The 25,706-nt window shown below is 37.1% G+C and overlaps 1 protein-coding gene across 6 annotated transcripts in view; it reads right to left on the bottom strand.

The window, feature by feature from the left end:
• The window catches only part of Gabrb2 (gamma-aminobutyric acid (GABA) A receptor, subunit beta 2), a 213,077-nt gene that overhangs the window by 136,831 nt on the left and 50,540 nt on the right, over positions 1-25,706 (bottom strand). For all 6 annotated transcript variants that reach the window (XM_030245560.1, NM_008070.5, NM_001362649.2 and 3 more), the window contains one exon: positions 8,345-8,565. In XM_030245560.1, coding sequence (XP_030101420.1) covers positions 8,345-8,565 — 221 coding nt within the window. The remainder of the gene's footprint in view (positions 1-8,344; positions 8,566-25,706) is intronic.

Here is a 25,706-nt window from a genome sequence, read left to right as displayed (position 1 = left end):
GTTTATTTTTCAAAGACAACTGATGTCCTTGGTAGAGCTCAGATATCTTGAACATTGCTGCAAGCAAATGAGATATTTCTTAGAAGTATAGATGACATACATAAGCAAAATTATAGGACAACAGGCATTGGGGAGCTAGAACAAGCATTTAGCAAACATTTCAATAAATGATTGAGTTGGTCATCAATTTTCAATTTTCAGACTAGAATGCTGACTGGATTCCAATTAATTATTCATTAGCCTTTGAAATGTACTAAATATGCTATTTTGAGAAAATTATACTTATGTAACATTCTTTTTATTTTATTATTTTATTTTTATTGCTTATTTTATTTACTTACGTTTCAAATGTTATTCCCCTTTCTGTTTTCCCTTCTGCAAAGCCCCCCTCTCCCCCCTCTCCCCCCTCTCCCCTGCTTGTATGAGTGTGCTTCCCCACCCACCCACCCTCTCCTGCCTCATTGCCCTAGCATTCCCTTATACTGGGGTACTTAGCTTCCACAGGACAAAAGGTCTTCCCTCCCATTGATATCAGATAAAGCCATCCTCTGCTACATATGAAGCTGGAGCCATGGGTCCTTTCAGGTGTGCTCTTTAGTAGGTGGTTTATTCCCTAGGAGCTCTGTGGGTGGGGGTGGGTGGGTCTGGTTGCTTGATTTTGTTGTTCTTCCTATTGGGTTGCAAACCCCTTCAGCTCCTTCAGACCTTCCCCTACTCCTCCCCTGGTATCTCATCATACTACTGATGTCAACATTGCAATGATTTAAATACCTGAAAGCTTCACTGAATACTACTTTATGGCAGTTTACTCAAATATCGTGGGGTTTGGTCTCTCTTTTTCTGCCTAGAAAGGTAGGATGTTGTGGTTTGTGTATGCTCTTGTTTTGTGCTACAGACATTCAGCTCAAAGTCTTTGATTTGCAAAGTTCACTGGTCATTGTCTTGATTTATAAAACTGTCTGGCTCTCAGATTACTTCCTGAGTTTGAATGATTTCCTTTCAGTTTTCATTAGTCACACGGAGACTCTATCATTACTGACATTTTTGCATGGACTCTGTCTATATCCAAGGACTACACACACCACCACCACTAGCACCACCACCATCATCTTCATCATCATTATCATTCTAGAACATCCTATAATTCCTATAAACACTGGGATTAGGATCTCAAGGTGAACTTCCATAGAAGACTCATGTTGGATATTTCTCAGGGCTTTATTTCAACATGCAAAAGAAAAGTCTCTACCAATTTACTAAAAGCCATCTTCATTTAGGTTTTCTTCTCTCACATTCTCTCTAGGTTCTTTCCAAGTTTTCCCAAGTATTATTTTCACCACAAAAGCAGTATGCAAAAGATGATATGGAAGAATAAAGAATAATATTTCTGCATTAAGACAACTAGCTATTTAAATTTCTATAGGTTACTTCATTTTTTTTCTTCATATAATATGGACAAAATAGCAGGAAATAAGTAGTATTAAATAAATAAATACATACATAGTCTGTCATATTACATGATAAAGTTTTTTGTGAGCCCTAGATACTTACAATAATATTCCAAGTATTGTCCTCACATTAATTCCAAATAAAGTTCTTACCAGACTATGAACAATGGAAAATAACAGGATTGGCAATTGATGAGTAGGAGGAGGGGCTAAGCATTTATATTCACTACTTACAGTGGTCATTTTAAGTAAATTTATTTTACTATTTCCAAAAAGATCCCTAAAGATAAGAATAGAGTATCAGGCATGATACTCTATGTGCTATTTTTCAGTAGAAACTGTTCTATTTTTTCTAAAATTTGCAAGGACTATGTAAAAATGTATTTTAAAATCTTTCTATTAATTGCATCAGCTGATTAATATTGCAATTGAGAGAACAATCAAAATTAATGAGCCTGCTTTGCACAGAAGTGCTAGTTTTATGACTGTCACGGGTGTTCAAAAACTTGTTTATTGTGTCAAGAGCCTTTGTTGAAAGTGAAGAAGGAAGAATGATTTTCTACTCTCAGGAGTACAGGTTGCCCTGTCTGTCAGCATCCAGCTCAGAGATGTTATACACCCCCAACCATTTGCCTCTAGGTTAGCGGTTCTCAACCTCCCTAATGCTGCAACTATTTAATACAGTTTCTCGTGTTCTAGTGACTCCCAACCATGAAATTATTTTGATGCTACCTCATAACTGTAAGCTTGTTCTTGTCAAGAATCATAGTGTAAATTCCTGATATGCAGTATGTTTTATATATGACACCTGAGAATGGGTTGTTTGACACACAAATGTTGTGACCCAGAGGTTGAGATCCTCTGCTCTAGGTGCAAAAGGGACAAGGGCCACCGAGGAGAACTGGCCTGGAGCAAGAGTGATGTTGAGATGTGTCCAAACCCTGAACATCTTAACTTGGGACTGGCAGGAGTAAGGATCGCTTCCTGCCTGTTCTGGGCACACTTTGGCCAACACTGTGGTCATCCAGCACATCCATCAGAGTAAGGAGTCCCAAGAACTGCTGCATCTGCCATGTGTATTCACCTCCCTAACAGCACTGGTCATAGGTACATAAAGGGATTTCTGAACCATCAGCCTCTGAGATGGGTACACATCTCCACCCTGTCTGTGGCCCTAACAGGTAAGTAGTCCTTCCCTCCATATTGCCTCTCATGCATTCTTCCATTGTTCTATTAGCATCAAGCCTAAGCACATCAGAGAGCTATAGTCTACTGCCTCTTGGGCATACTTTCACACTCAAAGAACTCACTGAAGCTAGACAAGGGAGAAACTCATAAAGCCATTGGAGAAAGAGTCACTACTCCTGCCCTATTCCCTGCCCTGAGTGACCTTCTCTGCCCTGAGCACCACACGAAGACAGATATGATTTATCTATATCTGTTGCACATGTACAACATTCTACAAACACGATAGCTTGTTAATTTAGAGGTCACAGGATCCCTGGCATCTATCATTCTCCCACAATGGTTTATGAAACTAGGCTCTGAAGATCAGTAGACATGTGAAACTGCTGTCCTGGAACAACTCCTTGCCATACTGCACTAACTCTGGTTTAAGAAGTCAGGGATCATCATGATCCTATCCTCACCCAAACCAAAATCATCTTTATCTACTGTACCCATGGTCAATAACAAGTTCCTCCAGAACTGAATATTAGGCAATGCTGAGTGCAGTCAAGACTTATGTTTATGTAGCACAGGAGATATTGAACATCATTCACTCGGTCAACTGCACTGTGACAAAAAGTTGCAACCCACTCCATCTTGACAAATCCCAACATACCAGTGGCAAGAAGAACCAAACTAAAATGTATCCTCAAAAAATTTACAATTACATAGAGATGGCTGCCAATGACAGGGACTTAGACAAAATTCTAGACAAAGAATTCAAAATAAAACTTTGTCCAAAAATTCCAAAGATGACACAAATAAATTCATGAATGAATTGAAAGAAGAGGCAAATGATTTCTGCAGTCAATTCCAAGAAAACCCAATCAGCTGCATAAATTAAGAAAATCAATTCAGTATTGAAAATAGGATTCATTAAGATCTTAAAATACTGAATAAAACTCAAATGGGAATTATATAAGAAATAGAAAAAAAACATCAGTAAGTCAAATAAAAATCTTATTGGAAAACATCAACAGTAAATGAATCTTAGAGCTGGCCAAACACTAGAGTTTGAGGACAATATAAAAGAATTCAATCATTTAGTTGAAGTCAATGACTTAAAAAAAGTGAATGGACTCAAAATATCTGTAGGACAATATGAAATTATATAATTTTGGAATATGGACACAAAATAAGGAGAATAATTCTATGTTAAACATGTAGGCAGTATTTTTAATAAAATTACAGTAGAAACTTTCCCAGTCTCTGAGTGAGATGCCCATTGAGGCCTAAGAGGCATAGAGAACATCAAGTGGATGGGACTAGAGAAGAAGCACTCATGTAATCTTATACCACACAGAACAAGGAAAGGATACTGGAAACTTCATGATAGAAAGCTTAAGGCATATATAAAGGTAGCTCCATCATAATAATTTTTGGCTGCTCAATGGAAACACTAAAAAGTAGAAGCACCTGGAGAAACAGATGTGCTTCAATGTCCTGAGACTTGCATCCAAGTTTTCTATACCCAGGAAAACTATCTTAATACCAATAAACAAAAGAGATTGATAAACATTCAGATGCAGAAGCAAAAGAAAATAGTGAACCTGTATATACATAAATATATGATTACCAGCTCCAAACAGAGACAAAGTTTGGAGCTGAGACCAAAGGATGGACCATCCAGAGACTGCCCCACCCGGGGATCCATCCCATAATCAACCTCCAAACGCAGACACCATTGCATATGCCAGCAAGATTTTGCTGAAAGGACCCTGATATAGCTGTCTCTTGTGAGGCTATGCGGGTGCCTGGCAAACACAGAAGTGGATGCTCACAGTCAGCTATTGGATGGAAAATAGGGCCCTCAGAGCTAGAGAAAATACCCAAGGAGCTGAAGGGGTCTGTAACCCTATAGGTGGAACAACAATATGAACTAACCTGTACCCCCAAGGCTCGTGTCTCTAGCTGCATATGTAGCAGAAGATGGCCTGGCCAGCCATCATTGGGAAGAGAGGACCCTTGGTCTTGCAAATTTTATATGCCTCAGTACAGGGGAACACTAGGGCCAAGAAGTGGGAGTGGATGGGTAGGGGAGTGGGGGGTTATGGGGGACTTTTGGGATAGCATTTGAAATGTAAATGAAAAAAATACCTAATTTTAAAAAATCAAAGAAAAAAAAAGAAAGAGAAGGGAAAGCCAAAAAATATGTATGATTATTATGTATATATGATATGTGCATTTATATATGTTGAGGTGGCTTGCTGTTCCATGGCATAGATAAGAGGTCACAATAAAACTCTAGATGTAAATCTGCACCTTCTACCTTGTATAAGGCAGGGTCTCCTTGTTGTTCACTGCTTCATACACTAGACTATTTGGCTTGAGCATTTGAGTCATTCTCCTGCCTCTATATACTATCTAACTGTACAAGCACTGGATGACAGACAGACAAGACTATACCTGATTTTGGGTTCCCCATTCTTACATGGCAAACATGATGCATTTTAACTCACCCATCAGTTATATTTTTTTTCTTGCTACACAGTCAACACACATCCTTCTAATTTATTTGTTACCACTTTTTGATAGCATCCAGTATGGTATCCCGGGTTTCTACCAAGTGTATAACAAAATCTTTTTTTTTTTTTTTTACTAACTTGTCATTTTCCATGAATTACTCTAATGATTCTAACCAATCCAGTGCGACTCTTCTACAACTCTTTGCAGCTTCATTCATAAAGTATTTCAGAAACTCATCAATTGCAGCTTCAATGAATGCTATTTCATCAACAGTAGTAAAGTATTCCCATGACTGGACAGTATCTAGATTAATTCAATCAAACACCCAGAAAGTGTTTATTCCTTGCCCGTTTTACCCATGCTCTGACAAAAATAATTGAAATTTAGAAGTTCTATTAGAAGTGAAAATGTAGCTTGTACATAATCATTTATATAGCAGACATGAAGAAAACCCAGATGCATCGGGTATTATTAACAGGACTTTAGCTTTTCCTCTTCCAGGTAATTTTTCATTTTGATCAAAGGCAATAGTAAAAACCATGCCAAGAAAAGGTTGCTACCATGGCTTTCTGATATAACCTGTCTGTGCTTTTCAATGACTTGATAGGTTATTCACTTTGTGCATGTTATCTCCTTATGAGATCCACTGCTGATGAGACTCCAAATCTTTTAATTTCAGACTCCATTTTAGAGACCCTGACCTAAGTTTGAACTCAGATAAACCAACAGGCTGGTACCTAGCATTAGTTTCCAAGTTGCACCCCCAACAAAACCTGAGCCTAGCTCTAGTCTTGAGGCTAATCCCCAGCAAGACCAGAGTTTCCAGGTTACACCCTCAACAAGACCAGTGTCTCCAGGTTACTCCCCCAACAAACGTGTACCCCCAGGTTACAAGCCCACCTCCTGCCTACCAACCACCAATGCAAAGGGGAGCAGAAATTAAGTTTGTGATATGACTCCTAGCACCAGCCAATTATATTACAGGCCACAGTTGCGTTCCAATTAGATGTTTTCACGTGTATTCCCTGCTTGCTACTTACTATAAAGCCTTGCCCCATAGACATTCAGAGCTCCCACACCACCAAAACCATTCTGCATGACAGTGGTGGAATGGGGGCCGGGGTGTGTGAGAGCTCAAATAGAATACAGACCCTGCTGTGAGTTATATCAAGTTGGCGCCTGTATGCATGTGTGTTTGGGGATCATTAAGATTTCCCTGGCACAACACTATGATGATGTACAGTGCCAGAGTTCAACTGCCCTTCATATGCCATTTCATAATCCTTTACACTCATGAATTGGGATTTCTGGGGGGCATCCTATAGGAGAGCTAGCTTATAGATAGCATGCAAACAAACAGTGATAGTAGCACATTTTTCTCTTTAGTCAGTTCTTTTCAATTTTTTGAGAATCAGAGCTTCAGCCTTGTCACAAGTGTATCCTCTCCGGGATATGACTTAGTCAAACCCATCTCTAAACCTTTATAAGTCCCTGTCACTTTCAGTGCATGGGGTGTTGACACTCTTGGTATCCCTTGATGAAGTCATCATACAGGCTCAATGTTTCTCATACAACCCACAACACACAACACACTCTTGTCAGATGGTATATATTTTCTGTTCCTGTTCCCATCCACAGCTGGAATGCATGACTCATTTTAACTAATACTTATCACTTATTGTGGCTATAACTTTACCAGTTTTAGGTTTGACAATAAATGGGTAAGAATTTATTTTTCCTGTTTCACAATTTCACGAGCAAAGATTTAGTCTTTCTTTAGATGTTAGCAACCTTAGCATATTGCTGGGATTTTTTATAAAGACATAAAAATTTACCTGTTTACTAAACATGATATCTCTACAGCTTCTTCCTGATCTATATAAATTGCCAGCCCTAGTACCCCTGTACTTCAGCCTGTTATTAATAAAAAGAAAGGGTCATTTAAACACAGCTATTGTAATTTCATGATATCTGCCCTGACAGTTAAGATGACTACAAAGGCATAAAGTTAGCTGCAACATGGATGTGTGAGAAAAAGACTGACCTGTTCCTCAGGTCGGACAGAGTAGCTCAGCAAGTAAGACTTTATCACTCTAGTCATGATGGTGCATAACTTGAAACCTATCTTTTATTTTTACTAATTTCCATCCTAAATGTTCAGGCCACAGGTGTTGTGGATAACACAAATCAAAAAATACCAAATGGAGATAGGGTGTGGAGGTGGTAACTGTATAATCTGTAGAAAACATTTAGCTCGGCATTTGACACCTGTGGAAGATCAACTGATGGATATTACCATTGTCACCATCATCATTATTATCACAGGATAGCCACACACTTAAACAAACAAAATATCAGATTGAAGACAATGGAAAAACCTGACATTTAGAATGGTTTCCATCTCTCATGCAAAGAAAATGTTCACACTGTAATATTTTTAGAATACAAAATATTTCATGCAAAATAATAGATCAGAGGCCTTTGAAAACACTGACACATAGAGTGGTTTCCTTCTACCATGCAAGTAAAACTGTTCACATTGAATTGGAATAATTTCAGAATAAAAATATATTTTCATATTTTTTCAAGCGTTCCATCCATTGGATTTAATTGAAGTTAAACTAGCTTTCTTTACAAAATAGTCCCATCCAAATAGCCTGGTAGTGCAGTGCTTTTCTGGAAGCACACTTGAAAGTGTAAATTATCCATTAATAAACATGAGATGGGTCTTTATTTACAAGTCAGATTGCTCCTTGGAGGACTAGAGGGCATGCTATTCCTCTCTGTCACCAGAGGACTATGACCCAGTTCAGCAGCTCAGGAGCATCTGCCATGTCCAGACAATCACTCAGCAGTCAGGCTTTTCTGTTTTCCAATTTTTGAGAAATCCTGTGCTTCAGCTGTTTTGATATTCTTTATCCCCATTCCTTAAAGAAAGCAGCTTCAGCATCAGCAGCTGATACTGGGAGATAATTCAGAAGAAGTAAGACACAACAGAAGCTAAGTCTTATCTGGAGCTAAGTCCTCTGTACACATGGCGTTCTAAGCTCTCAGATATTTCCCTGATAGTAGATTTAACTAATTTTTTTTTAGTAGAACTGCAAAAGGAATAAAAAAAAAATAGCACGATATAGCCACTGACAACAGGCCGATGAATTTTCTTTTTTCAGGAAAAGTTAAATTTTAAGACCCATATTACATACCTGAGGCCATACAGGACAGTGCCATCGGGATGCAATCGAATCATACGGTTTTTGACAGTCACTCCATGTACAAATGACTTCTTATCATTCAGGAAGTAGGTGTCAGGCACCCAGAGTTGGTCTGCCACTCGGTTGTCCAAAGTCAAGTTTAAAGGAATTACATTGTAAGACAGCCTCTTGTCTCTCCAGGCTTGCTGAAAATACATGGTCAAGGTATAGTCCTGTGGGTGGGAGAAGAAATATCGTTATTTTGTATCATCACAGACTCCTGAAATGCATTCATTCATTTAACTCATTCTTTGAAAACACTCAGGCTCTACAAAATTTGTTATATGTTGCAGGAAGATAGATATCAAAGAATTAAATAACTTAATTTTTCTGTTGTTTTACAAAGAAGAATGCATAAGGTTATTTTAGGTAAGATATAAATACAAATTTAAAATGATAGGCACTTGGTTTTCTCAGTATTGAAATAAATAGCATATCAAATCTAAGATTTCATGCAGTGATTTATTCAACAGATGTTTAATTTGTTCCTGGTATGTGGTTGGCAGTGCTGAGGAGTGGATCAAAAGCCTGCTCTAAGGGAATTTATAAACAAAGCATAGATAAATGAAAAGAATGTCAAATAATGTTGTAGTCCACAAAGAAAATACAGCAAATTTAAAAACATTTATCTGGGATGTTGTAGAGGAAAGCCACTCTAAGGAGCAGAGATGTACAGACACCAGAAAGGCCAAACCATTGGCTCTTGTTTGTTTGTTTGTTTGTTTGTTTGTTGTTTGTTTTTTTTTCAAGACAGGGTTTCTCTGTGTAGCCCTGGCTGTCCTGGAACTCACTCTATAGACCAGGCTGGCCTTGAACTCAGCAATCCGCCTGCCTCTGCCTCCCAAGTACTGGGATTAAAGGCATGTGCCACTACCACCTGGCACCACTGGCTCTTAAGGGAACAGTCTAAGCACAGGTGTGTCTACAACAATCCTAATATTTGAGAATTTGTCATGTTTAGTGGACAGATGAACGGCATTCTCATATGACAGCAGGAGCACATAGAAAGAATGCGAACAGAACAACCCCATGAGATTTTACATTCAGATGAGGATGGGTATTAATGATCTCCTGCTATAACAATAACAACAAATGTTGGATACAGGGAAAGAGGAACCCTATGTACTTTTGGGAGAAATGTGAACTATTTCGGCCATTGTAGATATCACTGTAGAAGTTTTTCAAAAGTCTAAAAATGTAATTACCCTATGGTTCAGCTGTCCAATTTATTGTCATACCAGAAAGTCTCAGAGTCCTATCATGGAGATACCCCTACATTGATATCTATTTGTCATTATCTGCAATTGCTAAGAAATTGAAGTAGCCTAGATGAATATAAATGAATGAATGAGAAAATGTTATGCACATAAAGAGTGGGAGTTTATAGCCAGGAAGGGGAAAAGACACAGTACTAGCAAGAAAAATGATAGAAGTGTAGAACGTGATGTTAACGGAAAGAAGCCAAACATTGAGAGATAAATTCTTCATGCTTTTTTTCATACATGGATCTTAGACCGAGAGACAGACAGACACACACACACACACACACACACACACACACACACACACACACACACTCATGAAACTGGAAATGGAATCAAGGAAAACTGAGTCATTATAGAGAGGAAGAAGACTAACCAAAAGGTCTAAGAGGATGGGAGATGGAAGTGAGTCTAGAAAAATGAGCTGGTTATCAGGCACACACTTACAGCACGTCTCCTTGCCTGAGTTAATTAACTATAAACAGAGCTCTTAATATATGCCTAATATAATCAGAACTATTATGGAAATTAAATAAATAATGCAAATGCAATTTGTAAACCACATAAAGCAATATATTATGAATAAAGCATGAACATATATATTGTGACATGCTTGGTCCATTAGAAGCCTATGGGCACACAGGAATTGCTCTCTCCCCTTCATTTGAATGACTAACTGGAGAACCAAATACTCATTTGAAAAAAGATAATTACAAGTCTATTTTAAAATTAATTCACAATGACCTACTTGAGGGCTTTAAAAAAATGAGAGTCACGTTTTGATCATTCCAGAAGCCCGAGAAGCTAGATCTGTACCAGGGCACAAATAGTGATTGATTGAATGGGCTGTAAATCGTCCCTCTGGGATTTATTCCCAGATCTGGATAATTCTTTATATAAGAAATGCTATTCAATCTTCACAATGCCTGAGTTTTTTCAAACTTGGTTGGGATTTATGTATCCTAATTCAGTGCCTATCATGATATATGCTATGAACACTTATAAGAAAAGTATAAGAATGTCATGTATACAAAAAGTTTAAATATGTCTCTGGTTTTGCACATCTTCTCACTATGAACTATTCAAACCACCAACCAAGGAGCACACATGATAGGACTCATGGCTCCAGCTGCATATGCAGCAGAGGATGGCCTAGTCGGTCATCAATGGGAGAAGAGGCCCTTGGTCCTCTGAAGGCTCTATGCCCCAGTGTGGGGAAATGCCAGGTCCAGAAAGCGGGAGTGAGTAGGTTGATGAGCAGGGATTGGGAGAGGGGATGGGGGAGGGTGTATTTTGGAGGGGAAACCAGCAAAGGGGATAACATTTGAAATGTAAATAAAGAAAATATCCAATAAAAAATATTACAAAAAAGACAAAAAAAAAAGAAGTTACTTCATCAAACAGCATCTAATTTGACCACCAGACTTCTATTTTAATAATACAGACATACTAATGTTCTAAAGGCATTTCAGATAGTCGTAGGAGAAAATCAGTTCAGTGGATCACTCTAAGCATTACTCTAAACTATTCTGCAAAATTCTAGTTCAGAAAAAGAGTTAGTGTGAAAATCATCATTGGCTTAACAGAAATAGACTGGAGAGTCAGAAATTACAATACTACACAGTTATACCAAAGGCAGGAAATTAAAATAAATGGGGAATTAATATTGAGAATAAGAAAATACTGATCCTATTAAAAATCAAACTACTCACATTGCCTTGACAATAAGCTTTCTTTCTCTTAAACACAATTGGAAAGAGCTGGCTTTTATTAGTCAGCCAATATGTATTTTAGCTCATGTCTAAATAAATGATAATTTTGTGATTGTATGCTACATGCTAACTCCTGCTATTTATCTTCAAGGCACTTCCTACTAAGAAGTACTTCCAAATAGCACCTGGACATTTTGTAACTTAGCATATCAGCCCCCATTTCAGTTATCTTAAAACTATATGTTATGGCACCATCAGGGAAGGAGGGATTTGTACATATGAGAACAGAATCTTCCAAAATCTACCCATCTGTTACCTCAGATAAATCATTTCAACTTTTTTATTCATCTTGTATCACTTAGATTTTAACTAGGAGGCGCTGTCCCAATGTTGCTGTATATGAACAGGAAACTCTCAATTTAACTACAATCCAGACCACCTTGTCTAGAATTTTGTCTAAGTCACTGTCATTGGCAGCCATCTCTGTGTAATTGTTAATTTTTTGAGGATGTATTTCAGTTTGGTTCTTCTTGCCACTGGTGAGTGCATGTTGGGATTTGTCACGATGGAGTGAGTTGTGACTGTTTGTCACAGTGCAGTTGACTGCGTGAATGATGTTTAACATCTCCTGTGCCCACATGCACAGCTGGAAGGATATAGCCCCAAATAAGTGGAGATATATGCTGTATTCATGACTGCAAGTGTGAATATTAAGCTGTCATCTCCCTGAAATTAATCCATAGATTAGATTCAGTATGAACATTAATTTTGTCTTCACATATGGGGGATCTTTTAAAAACATGAGCAAGGCAATAAAATTCATATGCAAAGTACAAGGATAAGAATAGTCAAAATAATTTGGAAAGGAAATAACAATGTGGAAGGACACAGAATGGGCATAGTTATAAAAACATAGATCAGTAAAATGTAAAATTCCAAAAATGATTACAAACACCTGTATGTTCACTTGATTTGCAACAAAGAAACCAAGGGAATCAATTGGAGAATACATATTATTATGCCAACCATCCAATTCAACTGGAATATCTGTATAAATAGTAATAGACTAGTCCTTCTGAAACCATAAATCTAAATAAACACAATTCTCTATGAGTTGCCTTGGTCATGATATTTTATCACAACAACAAAAACTAATACACAAAGCATGACATATATGTATATATAAATATGAATTAATTTTATTTTGTCAATTTTATATAGAGAGACATGTATGTTTATACAATATATATAGTTAGATATCTACATATATACTAGATCTATAGACACACTATATAGTACATATATGCACACACACATATATATGAAATTATCAAAAGAAAGTTAATTCATTTGAATGCTATCAATCAGTTCAGAATTCACCCAAGTTAGCAACTTTACTGTCTACACTTCTTTAATCTGGGAGAGTTCCCTAGTCTAACGATTTTTGTGATGATGCTTCTGACGACTTCTGGTTAGTTGTTTTGATGAATGGCATTCCGTCTGGATTATCCAGTATGTGTGACTAGTGAACGTGGTTTACACAGTTTTAGTCAGTATGTCTAAAACTAAGAAACAGAAGCCTGACCATTACACGATATGATCCTCCATAAGGATTATTTCCCCTCTACCAATGTACTGGGCCACTGCTCTGGCCACTTCCAGCCAGAGGTCTTCACTCTGGTGTGTGCTGAAGTTTCTTGCTGGCTGAGCCTGTGGGTTTCACTCCTGTGTCTATAGTCAGCACTTACCACAAAGCTCACTACCTTTTTCATCTGTGGCTTTCTAATTCTTGAATTCTTTCTTCTCAGGGGAAGTTGGCATTGCTATTCTATGAATCTTTCCCTTTGTTTTGCTTTTAAACCACAGTCACTCATTTGGGAAAAATCGCTAATGTATTTTCATTTTCCCATTTAATTTTTCTGTATCTGGGGAGAAGCCAACAGGGAATGAGGGTGTTTAATTTGTGTCTAGTCTGCCCTTTGAGCGTGCAAGAGCATCTGCTAGCTGTTTTAATGGGAAGACTTTAAAATATATTTTCATCAATGATAAAAATGGGACTAATCTGATTTATCTACTGTAGCAACATTTTGTAAGCTTTAAAAAATTGCTGTCACTACACTCTAACCTTGAGCTTCAGTGAGCAATCTTGCTTATATGTTCTTCTAGATACTAGCTTTGTCTTCAAAATTAGATATTTTGTGAGATATCTCACTATTTCCCTTCAAGTCTTCATGATTTCAAAAAAACAACCCAATTTCTTTTAATTACCACTTGATGAAATAACAAGTAGGTCTAATAATCATTGTTTATTACTTTCCTCTAGAGAACAGTACACCAAGAGTGAGGTTATGAATGGAGAATCTGAACTTCTGCCTGTGAATATTATCTTAACAGAGAATAAACAAGCTACATTCTATGTCTGGCTAGAACCTAACTCAAAGTTCAAAACTGCTCAGCAACACCTATTGGCAAGACTGACCCCAGGAGACCATATTCCAGCTCTTATTTTCTGTGTAGTCCAAGCACTTGACATTTTACAAAATTATCATCATTTATTGGGAGCAATTCTGTAATTTTTGTCCTCCCAGTTGGAAGCTATGTTCTATAAAATGAGCTTCTCAGGGTTTTGTGCCATTGTATATTTTCATATTTAACCTTGAAGTATTTGAGACTGTGACAATACCAGATTAAAATAAAAGAAATCTACTGAAAAATACAATGAATTAAAAAACATAAAATATACATTTATTACATAAAAACTTGTAAGGCATCAGAACTTCAGATGAGAATTTTAACTGTTCAAGTCATGTAGTTAAATATATATAATGTTAAAAGTTCCATTGCCAAATTATTAACATTAGAGCAGGGTAACTGTATCCAAGATCACTCATAAGTAACAGACAAGTTCAGGGGCTGGAGAGATGGCTCAGTGGTTAAAGAACAGACAAGTTCAGAATGGATGAGTTCTTTTGTTTGTGAAACTAAAATACACAGGGTCACAACAATGACTTTCTCCATGATTGTGCTTAATTCATTTTCCTTTTTATTACATATTGATTTATATATTACTAGTTTAAAGAATAGACTTTTAAAAAATGGCAAATAAAACTAGCTACCTCTGTTCCTTTTCTAGCATATGGCAGACACAACAGTAAGGAATGGATTCCCCTTAAAAATATAAGCACTGAAATTTTACCTTCTATGTATGATTTATTCCTTATCAACATGAATTTACTCTTTCTCTACTATTGCTTTAGAGTACTCTATATTATAATTAGCCTGTACCCAAGCTTAATATCTGTCCTGATTCCACATGCACATCGATGTGTGTGTGTGTGTGTGTGTGTGTGTGTGTGTGTGTGTGTGTGTGTATACAACCAAAACTCTCTGAGACATTATGATCTATTAGAAAGGGAGAAGCAATGTTTCTATTACTATGTTCACACATGAAAAGTGATTGGCAGAATGTCTGACTCAGATTAAGTTAGTATTCTGCGAGTATTGTCCATTATAGTAGCCTTATTGTTTCCATCTCCAAGTTTTCCATGTGATACATTTGAGTAAGAATAGTTAAAAGGATTTTAAAGTCATGCATTGTGTGTGGATTTCATTGACAATGTAGTCCACACACTTACTACTCCACCAATCTAAAATATCCATGGCACTGTCAAATTTTACTTCAATCATTTTCTCATATTGCTTTCATTTTTCTTTATCACTGTCTAAGTTGCAAAATATCAAAACAATGTATGAATATATAGTTATATGCAGCAATTACAAGCTAAAAAATTAAACATACATAAAATATATGTTTTCTTGCCAGCCCCAAAGCCACACAATTTAATAAACTTACATAAAGTTAGAGTTGGTACAGCAATTGAAACTATGAACCTTCACATCTTACTATTATAGGTGATATTAATGAGGAAAAAGGGCAAATGTTAGTTTCTGAACACACACCATGCAACTGTACATATATAATGGAGTGTCAGAAAACACACATAGATCAAATTTACACAAAAACTTACTACTTCAATTCAATTAGATTGTGCAGATTGAAGAAAGCAACTGTAGCAACATAGATTCTTCCTATAGTAATTAGCTTTCTGAGAAGTAATTCAATTAGTAAAATGTTCCTTATAAATTAACACACACTAAACTTAAACTCGTATTCCTCTTAGAGGAACTGAGGTCTTTTCAGAATAAAATATTTAAATTTGATGATTTTAAAGGGACAATGTATACAGGATAGTTAGCTTAAAGTAACTAAGTTTATTTGGTCACGATGAGTAATTTCAGTGAGAGAATAATTAACTCATTGACATAGCATAACCAAAAATAAAAGCTATTTTATAAATGAGTTTTTCTAGGCTCTGTAATTTGTGTTCATAACAAAAACAAAGGTCACATTGGGTCCTAATACTTAAGGAATTGTCCAAACTCAAAACATGTCTGGCTGTGACAGTGCACCATTTTAAGTTAGGTAGATTGTTACCTTTGAACACAACTATTCTAATATGTAATTAAGCAGATTATTTTAAACTCAGTCACCTCTCTGTTGCATAGCTATTTCTTCAAACTAAAACATTCTCTCCTCAACATTCCCAATAAGTGTCAGGAACCCACAAAAGTGTACAATGCTCAAGAACAATTATAAGGGCCTCTCTAAGCATTTGTTAAATAGCAAACACATACATGGGAAGAGAAACAATAGATTGGTGTATGTTCTTGCTTACTGACTGGGCCAGGACCACTAAGGATGCTCCTCATGAGTTTTCACCCATGTGTGGGATTTTTTGGTAGCCCCTTTACTTTATTTACAGTTACCCATATCCTTATTAGTAACCAGAGTAAGCTCGTAAGTGTGAATGGAATAGACTGTGTCTGCTAGCATGCTATCCATAACGAGCAGTGGTCTGTTCATGTTTCCCCATGAGAAGTCACACGAGGCTCTCTTTGTTTGTGTAAGCACACCCTGTGATATTCATGCAACTAAAACCAAAACTGCTTCATTAAACATTTCCCATTCTTTCCCGTTATCTATCATCTTTAAAGGATGGGTGGAGTAATACAATGGAAGCCATTTGTAGACAATTTATAAAATATCAGAAACTGAGACATTAGGGGACAATTCAAGATGAGGAAAAGGGGAGGATAAAACAAACTTAACTTCGTGCTTTAAGATCACAGGAACAATAGAGAAATATTTTACTTGTTTGATAAATAAGGTTTCAGGATAGAAGTGAATATTTTGTTAAAGGAAAAAATACCTTACCACATTTAACTTTACCTGCCTAACCTGGTGGGCTCATATGGGTGAAATAATGCTACCTATGTCTCTGCTGTTTCACTTTCCATACTTTGTTAAAATGTCCATAGAAAAATAGAATGGAATATTGCCAACCATAAGACTGAAGAAAAACCATGAGAGACTTGAGACATGAGACTTGCCAGCTGACATCTCAGTGTTTGTTAATATTTTAATATGTGAAAGCAAGTATAATTTACTATGTATCCATTACAAATCAGAATTAAGACAAAGGCTGCAGAGAAAATTATGGAAATCAAAGATTTTTTTCATTGTCATAGGATATCAGTTTAAATTGAAATATATAATTAAATGAAAATATCCCCAGAACTCGTGTCTGTAGCTGCATATGTAGCAGAGGATAGCCTAGTCAGCCATCAATGGGAGGAGTGGCCCTTGGTCTTGCAAAGATTTTATGCACCAGTATAGGGGAATGCCAGGGCCAGGAAGCAGTAGTGGATGGGTTGGGGAGCAGAGGAGGGTACAGGGGACTTTGGAAGAGGAAACTAGGAAAGGGGATAGCATTTGAAATGTAAATGAAGAAAATAAGTTTTAAAAGAAAATATCAATTTTGAGATATTCAAGCACATGAAAAAAAAAGAATAACACATGGAAAAAAGAGTGATGTCACAGAAAGTAGAAGAATCTGCTCTGATAGCACAGGCTCAGAATCCCAGTGCTTGAGACCAAGGATGAAAATTACCATGAGTTTCAGGCCAGCTTTGGATACAGATGAGTTTCAAACCAACAGTGGCTCTTTAAAGACAGAGTGAAACCCTATCCAAACAAAACAAAATGACCTAAAAAAATACATGAGAAAATAGACAGATTATTTTTAAAAAGGCATAGAGAAACATAGTTTATAAGTTCATTTAAAATTACATACTATAAGTGGATATTAGCCCAAAACTTAGGATACCCAAGATATAAGACACAATTTGTTAAAGCCATGAAACTCAAGAAGAACGAAGACCAAAGTGTGGACACTTTACCTCTTCTTAGAATTGGGAACAAAACACCCATGGAAGGAGTTACAGAGACAAAGTTTGGAGCTGAGATGAAAGGGTGGACCATCTAAAGACTGCCATATCCAGGGATCTATACCATAATCAGCTTCCAAACGCTGACACCATTGCATACACTAGCAAGATTTTGCTGAAAGGACCCAGATATAGCTGTCTCTTGTGAGACAATGCCAGGGCCTAGCAAACACATAAGTGGATGCTCACAGTCAGCTATTGGATGGATCACAGGGCCCCCAATGGAGGAGCTAGAGAAAATACCCAAGGAGCTAAAGGGATCTGCAACCCTATAGGTGGAACAACATTATGAACTAACCAGTTCCCCGGAGCTCTTGACTCTAGCTGCATATGTATCAAAAGATGGCCTAGTCGGCCATCACTGGAAAGAGAGGCCCATTGGACTTGCAAACTTTATATGCCCCAGTACAGGGGAACGCCAGGGCCAAAAAGTGGGAGTGGGTGGGTAGGGGAGTGTGTGTGGGGGAGTGCATTGGGGACTTTTTGGATAGCATTGGAAATGTAAATGAGGAAAATACCTAATTTAAAATAAAATAAAATAAAAATTACATACTTGAAGGTTCTATACAAGCTGTGAGTGGAGACAGATACTTGCTAGATCTCCCCAGGCATAAGTCTTTCAAAGTACAGTAAGGATCATCCTGTCAAAATATCCTCCTGGTGCAACTGCACCACTTATGTCTTAGGCAGTAGCCAACACTTTCCAAAAGAGAAAGAATAACATCACTGATATTCTCTTTATGTGTAGATGACTACTTGACAAACACTGTGAGAACTATTAATTTAGAAAAGTTGTGAAATACAAAATAAACATCCACTCAGTACCATTTCTATAAATTAAAAATGAAAATGTTTTTTTCAGTTGTGTAACTGATAAGATGTTAACACTGAAAACATAGTGATGAACCCAACAATTAAAAGGCAACAACATGACATAAGAGAAAGACAAATTACTTTCTCAAAATAATACACGAAATTACAATGAAATGCTGAAATTCATCAAACTATAAATTGGCATCTCACCAAGGTGTCACTTAACACATATGGTAGCTGCTATAAACAATTCACCAGATACAAAATAAAAGTTTTAAATGCAAAAAATAAGACCATATAGGAAAATAGTATAGGTTATAGAAGATGTGTAATTATCTGGAGGAACTCATGGATGATAGTGTGAAATGGCATAGATCTTATGGAAAAAGTATAACTGTTCCATTGAATGAATGAGTCAATGAATGAATGAATATATCCACATGTAATAATCCAGGAATTCCCTTTGTGGAAATAGCTAAAAGCAGTAATCTGAGAATCTAATCCAGTGCTAGAATGCTTGCATTCCATGCAAATAGACAAATATATGATCGCTAGTATCGTGAAATTATAGTAGTTGAGAGCAGGGCATTCAAGGCATAATTTTAGCTATGTTCTCAACATTAAAAATTTTAAAAAGCCAAAAGGTAGATTTAACCAAAATGTTCACCAAGGATAAAAGTATAAAGGAAGTAAGATTGTGCACATAAGCACACACACACACACACACACACACACACACACACACACACAGAGGGGTGGAGAGAGACAAGGAGACAGAGAGAGACAGAGAGAAAGAGAGACACAGAAAGACACACACACACACACACACACAGAGAGAGAGAGAGAGAGAGAGAGAGAGAGAGAGAGAGAGAAATAAACAGATATCATGGGATGTCATTCCGTACTAAGAACGAACAGAAAGAAATCTTAATACATGGCACACCACAGAGAACCAGTGAGAATATCATACTTAGTGAAATAATCCAATGTCAAGAAGTCAAACAGAGGGGCTGGAGTGATGGCTCAGTGCTTAAGAGCACTGATTGCTTTTCAGAGGTCCTGAGTTCAATTCCCGGCCACCATATGGTGGCCCACAAGCATCTGTAATGGGATCTGAGAAGATACTGTCTTCTAGTGTGTCTGAAGATAGCAACAGTGTATTCATATATTAAATAAATATGAAAAAAGAAGTAAATACTTCATGGTTTTATGAAAATGAGTCTTTTATTGACTAAAAAAGTCAGATAGAAAAGTTGCAGAGAAGAGAAAGTGAAATCTGTTTATGTTATCACATGGTAAGGTCTGGTGGCACTGTAATGTTGATTTAACATCGACTGACTGACCTGAGAGCCACTTTAAAAGATCATATAAGGTACATTATCATATATGGTTCACATTTTACCCAGCAAAGAATTATATCACAAACTAACCATTCCGTTCTTAATAAGTTGGGATTTGTATATTTTATGGCAAATGCCCTTTCTATGTAGGGAAAGCTAGTCCAAAACTAGTCATCACCTTTCTTAGCTTTCTGATTACTTGGATCGCAGGTGAGAACAACCGTGCCAGGCATCTTGTAGTTTTCAACAGGAGGTATTGTAATGAAGCTATAGGAGAACCCAAGGTCAATCTTTTCCTTGCCATTTGCACAACGGGTGGTATTAGACAAGCAAGCAAAAACACCCTGAATACTAATATCATCACTTGTATTCCCACAGGTCCAGAGCAATCACTTTGATCTTGGCAAATACAGAAAACACTAAATTGATATGGTCTCCAGAAATTTAAGAAAGGCCAAGAAATGGCATTTATAACTTTGTCCTATGTCATGTTTAACATTATTTTTGAGAAGTTACATAAAACCAATTTGAATATGTAAAACCTTTTCAATTTTAAACAAAGGAAACTCGGTATCCAAAGACTACATTGCCACTTTGACCAGATGTGACACATGTGGTACTGGACTGAAAAGAGATCTTTTAAATCTAAATCATCAACACTTAATGAATCCATTTTTATGCTTACCACACACTGGCCAAAGATACATATTTTTATTAAGCATATCAAACTAAATAACTCATGATATGCTCCTTATGTTGTTTTCTAATGGTTCATTTATCTGATAGTTACAAAATAAGTCCACAGAAGTCTTTGCAGAGACCATTGGATATCCCATATCGGCTTTCATGAACGTTTGCTATGGCTGATGATAAACTCATACATGTTTTATAATTTTAGTAAAGGTCTCACCTCATTTACAATTATAGTGACTAGCAGAACCCAGCTAAACCTAATTGCCTAGTTTGAATTTCTCTTTGATTTTCAAAGTGATTCTATATGAAAAGTAAAACAAGGTGAGAAATCTGACAGACGAGAAGTGTCATGGAGACCCTTTTCAACATTTCAGATGCTTATTTTTGTTCAGCTCAGCATGAGCCAGGCTCATTCTCTCTGAAGCGGCAGCTTCTAAGGAGATCTGACAGTTCTTAAGGGAAAGGACATTTTCAAATAAGGACATATCTCTGTTTTTGTACTTTCGACAAGCTTGTTGAAACTGAGAACTTGGCCAGTTTGCACACTGAGGCTGGAGCAAAGAGAATATGCTTAGTCAGTGCTTCCAAAAAGAATACCTGATGGGCCAAGATGAAAGACAAATGCATATGATTAGGTTTTGAAGGAAAGGTGACTTTTTTTTTATTAGATCCTAAGTGACATTGAGCTATAGGATCAGTATTCTTTGAAATCACTGGTGTACAAATAGGCCAATATTTTGGGGGATGCTAGTAGCATTCTGTCCACAGTCTATCTCATGACCCTCATCATAACCCCTAGTTCAGGCTCTGCATCCACATAATTCTTAGATCATATGCCCTGGTCATCTTACATAGCCCTTTATCATTTACAAACATGCCTGCCATCAGTGTTCTTAGTTTTGCTATCATGAAATCATTATAGAATAGAGAGAATGGAAATAGGCAACTTTGGAAGATAGGAGTTGGGGTGCCATATAGAAAGTACCAGAGACCCAAAGGGAGGCACCTTAGATGAAATGCCCTACAGTGGGGAAAGGGAATTTGTAGAGTCCACCTCCCACAGAAAGACAGGGCATCAAATAAGGTATGGGATTGCCATGCCACAGTCAAAACTCTGATCCACAATTGTTCCTGTCTAAAAGAACTGCAGGGACAAAACTGGAGAAGACTTAGAGAAAGAAGGTCCAGTGATAGGCTCAATTGGGATCCAGATCAAGAGGAGGCCCCTAGCATGATGCTACTACTGATGCTATGGTGTACTTACAGACCTGAGCCTAGCATGGCTGCCCTCTAAGAGGCGTAAGAGGCAGCTGAAGGAATCAGATGCAGATATTTACTCCTAACCAATGGATAGAAGCTGGGGCATGCCTGTGGTTGAATTAGGGGAAAGCTGGAAGAAGAGGAGGAGGAGGGTGATCTCATAACAAGACTAGCAGTTTCAAGTAACCTGGACCCCCCAAGATCTCCCAGACACTAAGCTACCACCCAGGCAGCATACATCAGCTGATATGAGGCCCCTGACACATATACAGCAGAGAACTGCCTTGTCTGGCCCCAGTGGAAGAAGATGCATCCAACCCTCCAGACCCCAGGGAGTTGGGAAGTCTTGTGCTGTGGGTGGGAGGACATCCTCTTAGAGATGGGGGAAGAAATATGGGATGAGGAACAGTCAGAGGACTGGCCAGTAGGAGGATAGCAACTGAAAAAAAAAGAATAAAAAAATTAAAAAAAAAACAAAGAATAGAGAAATAGAAAGAAAGAAACAAACAAAGAAAAAACAAAACAAAGAAACAAAGAAAGAAACAAAGAAAGAAAAGACAGTCAAATAAAAGAATATGGAAAAGAAAATTTAAATGCTTCAAACTACCAACTCATCTTGAAAAACTTGAAAACAGGATTATTATTTTGGGAAATCACTGAATGTATGTTGACAGAACTCACAAATGAAGGAAAAGGGGTTTCTCTTAGTCTCAAAGAGAGAATAATTATAGCTAAGAAAATACAAAAATGTAATTGATCTACTCAATTGTGATAGAAATTCATAGTGACAATTCACCAAAAATTGGGAAGCCGAGAAACAAAATCTAAGAAGTTGTTATTTATTGATCACACTCATGGGTCACGATAGGACTAAGGTTTTGATGACTTGATTTCTTAAAACTTTCAGTGTGGTCTCTACTAAGAAAAGTATGCAGTCTCCCCTGAAAACTTGAAAACATCCTGTTTGTAGGGTATGATTATCCTCGGAAAAGCAGAGCACCTGTCTTTGGAACAAAGCAAGTCCTCTGTGTCAGTGGTCAAGGGACTCAAGCAAGCAGACGTTCTTACAAAGGAAATGGTTTCCTCATTCTAAGCCATAATCAAAGACACAATGACTGTCTTTACTAATGTTTATTCCTTAATTCTTACTTCCTCTAAAGATCTGAGCCAGTTTATTACAAGGCTTTTTTCCCAGAGGTGGTGTTTAGTCAAATACCACAGAAAGGACAAATATGATCAATCAGGGACTTTAGTGTCCTTCCTATGGCTAACTACTTTCAATCACTAAGATGCACATCAAACGTTAAAATCTGGTCTTATGTTTGATGACCTCCTATTTTAGCACATGTAGAAGGAATTTTTTGTAGACAAATTTCTATTTAATAGTTGCTCGAGGCAGAACTGTATACAAGGTAGTCGGGTTCTGTCCGTCATTTGTCTTATTTTCATTTTTTCTTTTTTTTAAAATATTTTTATTACGTATTTTCCTCAATTACATTTCCTTTGTCTTATTTTCTAAACAACAGTAAATGTATAATCACTCCATTCCTAATAGAAATGTAAGACCTGAAAAAAATCACGTAAACATTCAGTAAAATCAGTGTGTATCTATTTTAAAAAATTCCCTTTAACAAAATTGTGGTTAATATTATGTATTGAATCTTATGTCAAATGTATTTTAAGGCTTCTCTTTAAGTGCAACAATTTGTGTACCAGACATTTCATGAAAACACAAGTTAAAGATAACTTGGAAAATTTAATTATACATTAAGTATGGCTATGCAAGTAAAGGAGCTAGCTGGACCCTCTTAATACAGTCTTGTCAAGAGGCAAAGGCAGGAATATCAAATGTATGCAGCATTGGTGGGAGAGCAGTTACAGGGGCCTGGCTTCTATTCCCAAGGCACCATTCAGTCAGTCAATCAGGGCCACAGCATGCAATCAGAATTCTGTGTATGACCATTATCCCCATATTCTCTTCAATGATTTTTCTTTAATAGGCATATTATTTCTGAAACGTGATCACTATGAATTTACTAGGATCATATGATAAATCAGTTTGTCACTTAGACATCAATAACTTTCTATCTCCCCTAAGTAAAATTACAAATGACAGTTTGAAAATATCACCCACTTCTACCCATAACACCTTGCTCTTAGAAAAGTGTTCTGTTTCTCTATTTTTCTGCCAAGTAGAACAATATTTATCTACAGACAAAACAGACAAGCTAATAAACCAGTTATTCCATCTAAAGCTGGTATTATCCATGATTATCTTTAATCCATTCAAGAAAAACTAATAAAAACATGGTTTAAAGTCTTATCTGAAGTTTAGGCACAACCTGATCTGATGGATTCTGAGGACAGAGCTATTCATGAATGCTCTGTCCTTAGTAAGCCCCTGAAATTCATAGTGGTAACAGTACTGAGCCAAAGAATATATCTATCTTCCCTGTCTCACGAGCAAATAAATGCTCAGGTAGGCAGTGGTATGAAATCCTTGAATCTTCATAGGAAAGCTGATTATTATAGCAGGGAGATCTCTGAGCTTCAAGCCTATAATTCTGCCCTGAACTTTTGGATACTTGAAGTCATGGTGAACCCTCACAAAGTGTTACATTTCCAAATCTCAGATTCCTTCATTGTCAAGCTCTTCCTGTGCAATAACCCTGTCAACAGGATAGCGTACACATTCAGCATTGTACCTTTCAGGGATGCAGGTCCTCAATTAGCAATGTGAACACATATCTCAAGATGATGCGCATGTGTGTGCTTTGGATTCAGTGATTTAGAAAATATGACAGCATGCCTTAGCAATTGAGGCCTTCCAAAATGACATTAAGTGCATGACACTGTCTTGGCTATGTTGCTTTGTTTGTTTCACATAGTAGGGCCAATTGTGATATTCACCCAACAAATGACTCAGCAAGTAAAGGTGCTTAGTGCTATGTCTACAGTAACAGTGTGATTCTGAGACCCACATGGTTGAAGGAGAAAATCTACACTATGTTGTCCTCTGACCATGCATGTTTACCATGGCAAGCATGCACACCTGCTTCCCTACACAAACATGCACTCACACACATACAGACACACATGCATGCACACCAACACAGGCATAATGCAATAAATAACTGTATTAAAATTACTATTTTTCTTTCTTAAGATTATCTCATGATGGAAAGGAATGTCTTTAACTCTTCAATATGTTTGTTCAGAATCTCCTTTCTCTATATGATTGCATCTTGGTGCAATGTGAAAGATATGGGGATGCCTTCTCTCCTAACTTGTGTAAAATCTTTAAATCCTGGCCTTAGAGAACAAAACTCCAGAGCAATGGGCAGGATGACATAATTTCATTTTTAAAAGATCTTTTAGGTACCTATATATGAGGAATATTTATGAATAATCCACCACATATACATAAAATGTCCAATGATGATGTCTATCCTAATGTAATTTTTGTTTGTTGGTTTTCGTTTGTTTGTTTTGCTTTGATAAACTCTCTTTCAAAAAGCAACTTGAGGTGGTTTGTGGTTTGCATGAGACTGGTCCCCTAGGCTTATGTGTTTGAACATTTGGTTTGCACTTGATGGAACTGTTGGTCTTGTTTGAGAATGAGTGTCATTGTGTGTGAGCTTTGAGGTTTCCAAAGATTTTGCACCATGCTAAATATGATCTTTCTCTGTCTCTTGCTTGTGGGTCAAGATTTGAGCTTAATACTGCTCTTGCCACCATGGTTTTGTTGTGCCATCATGGCCTCTAAGCCTCTAAAATTGTAAGCCCAATAAAATCCTTTGTTTTATATATTTCCTTTGTCATGGTGTTTTGTCGGCAATTAAAGTAACTAAGAAAGGAGAAAAGGGCTCATTTCATCTTATGGCTT

The sequence above is a fragment of the Mus musculus genome, chromosome 11, assembly GCF_000001635.26.
Source record: "Mus musculus strain C57BL/6J chromosome 11, GRCm38.p6 C57BL/6J".
NCBI classification, from domain to species: domain Eukaryota; kingdom Metazoa; phylum Chordata; class Mammalia; order Rodentia; family Muridae; genus Mus; species Mus musculus.
This window is presented reverse-complemented; position numbering and strand designations above follow the sequence as displayed.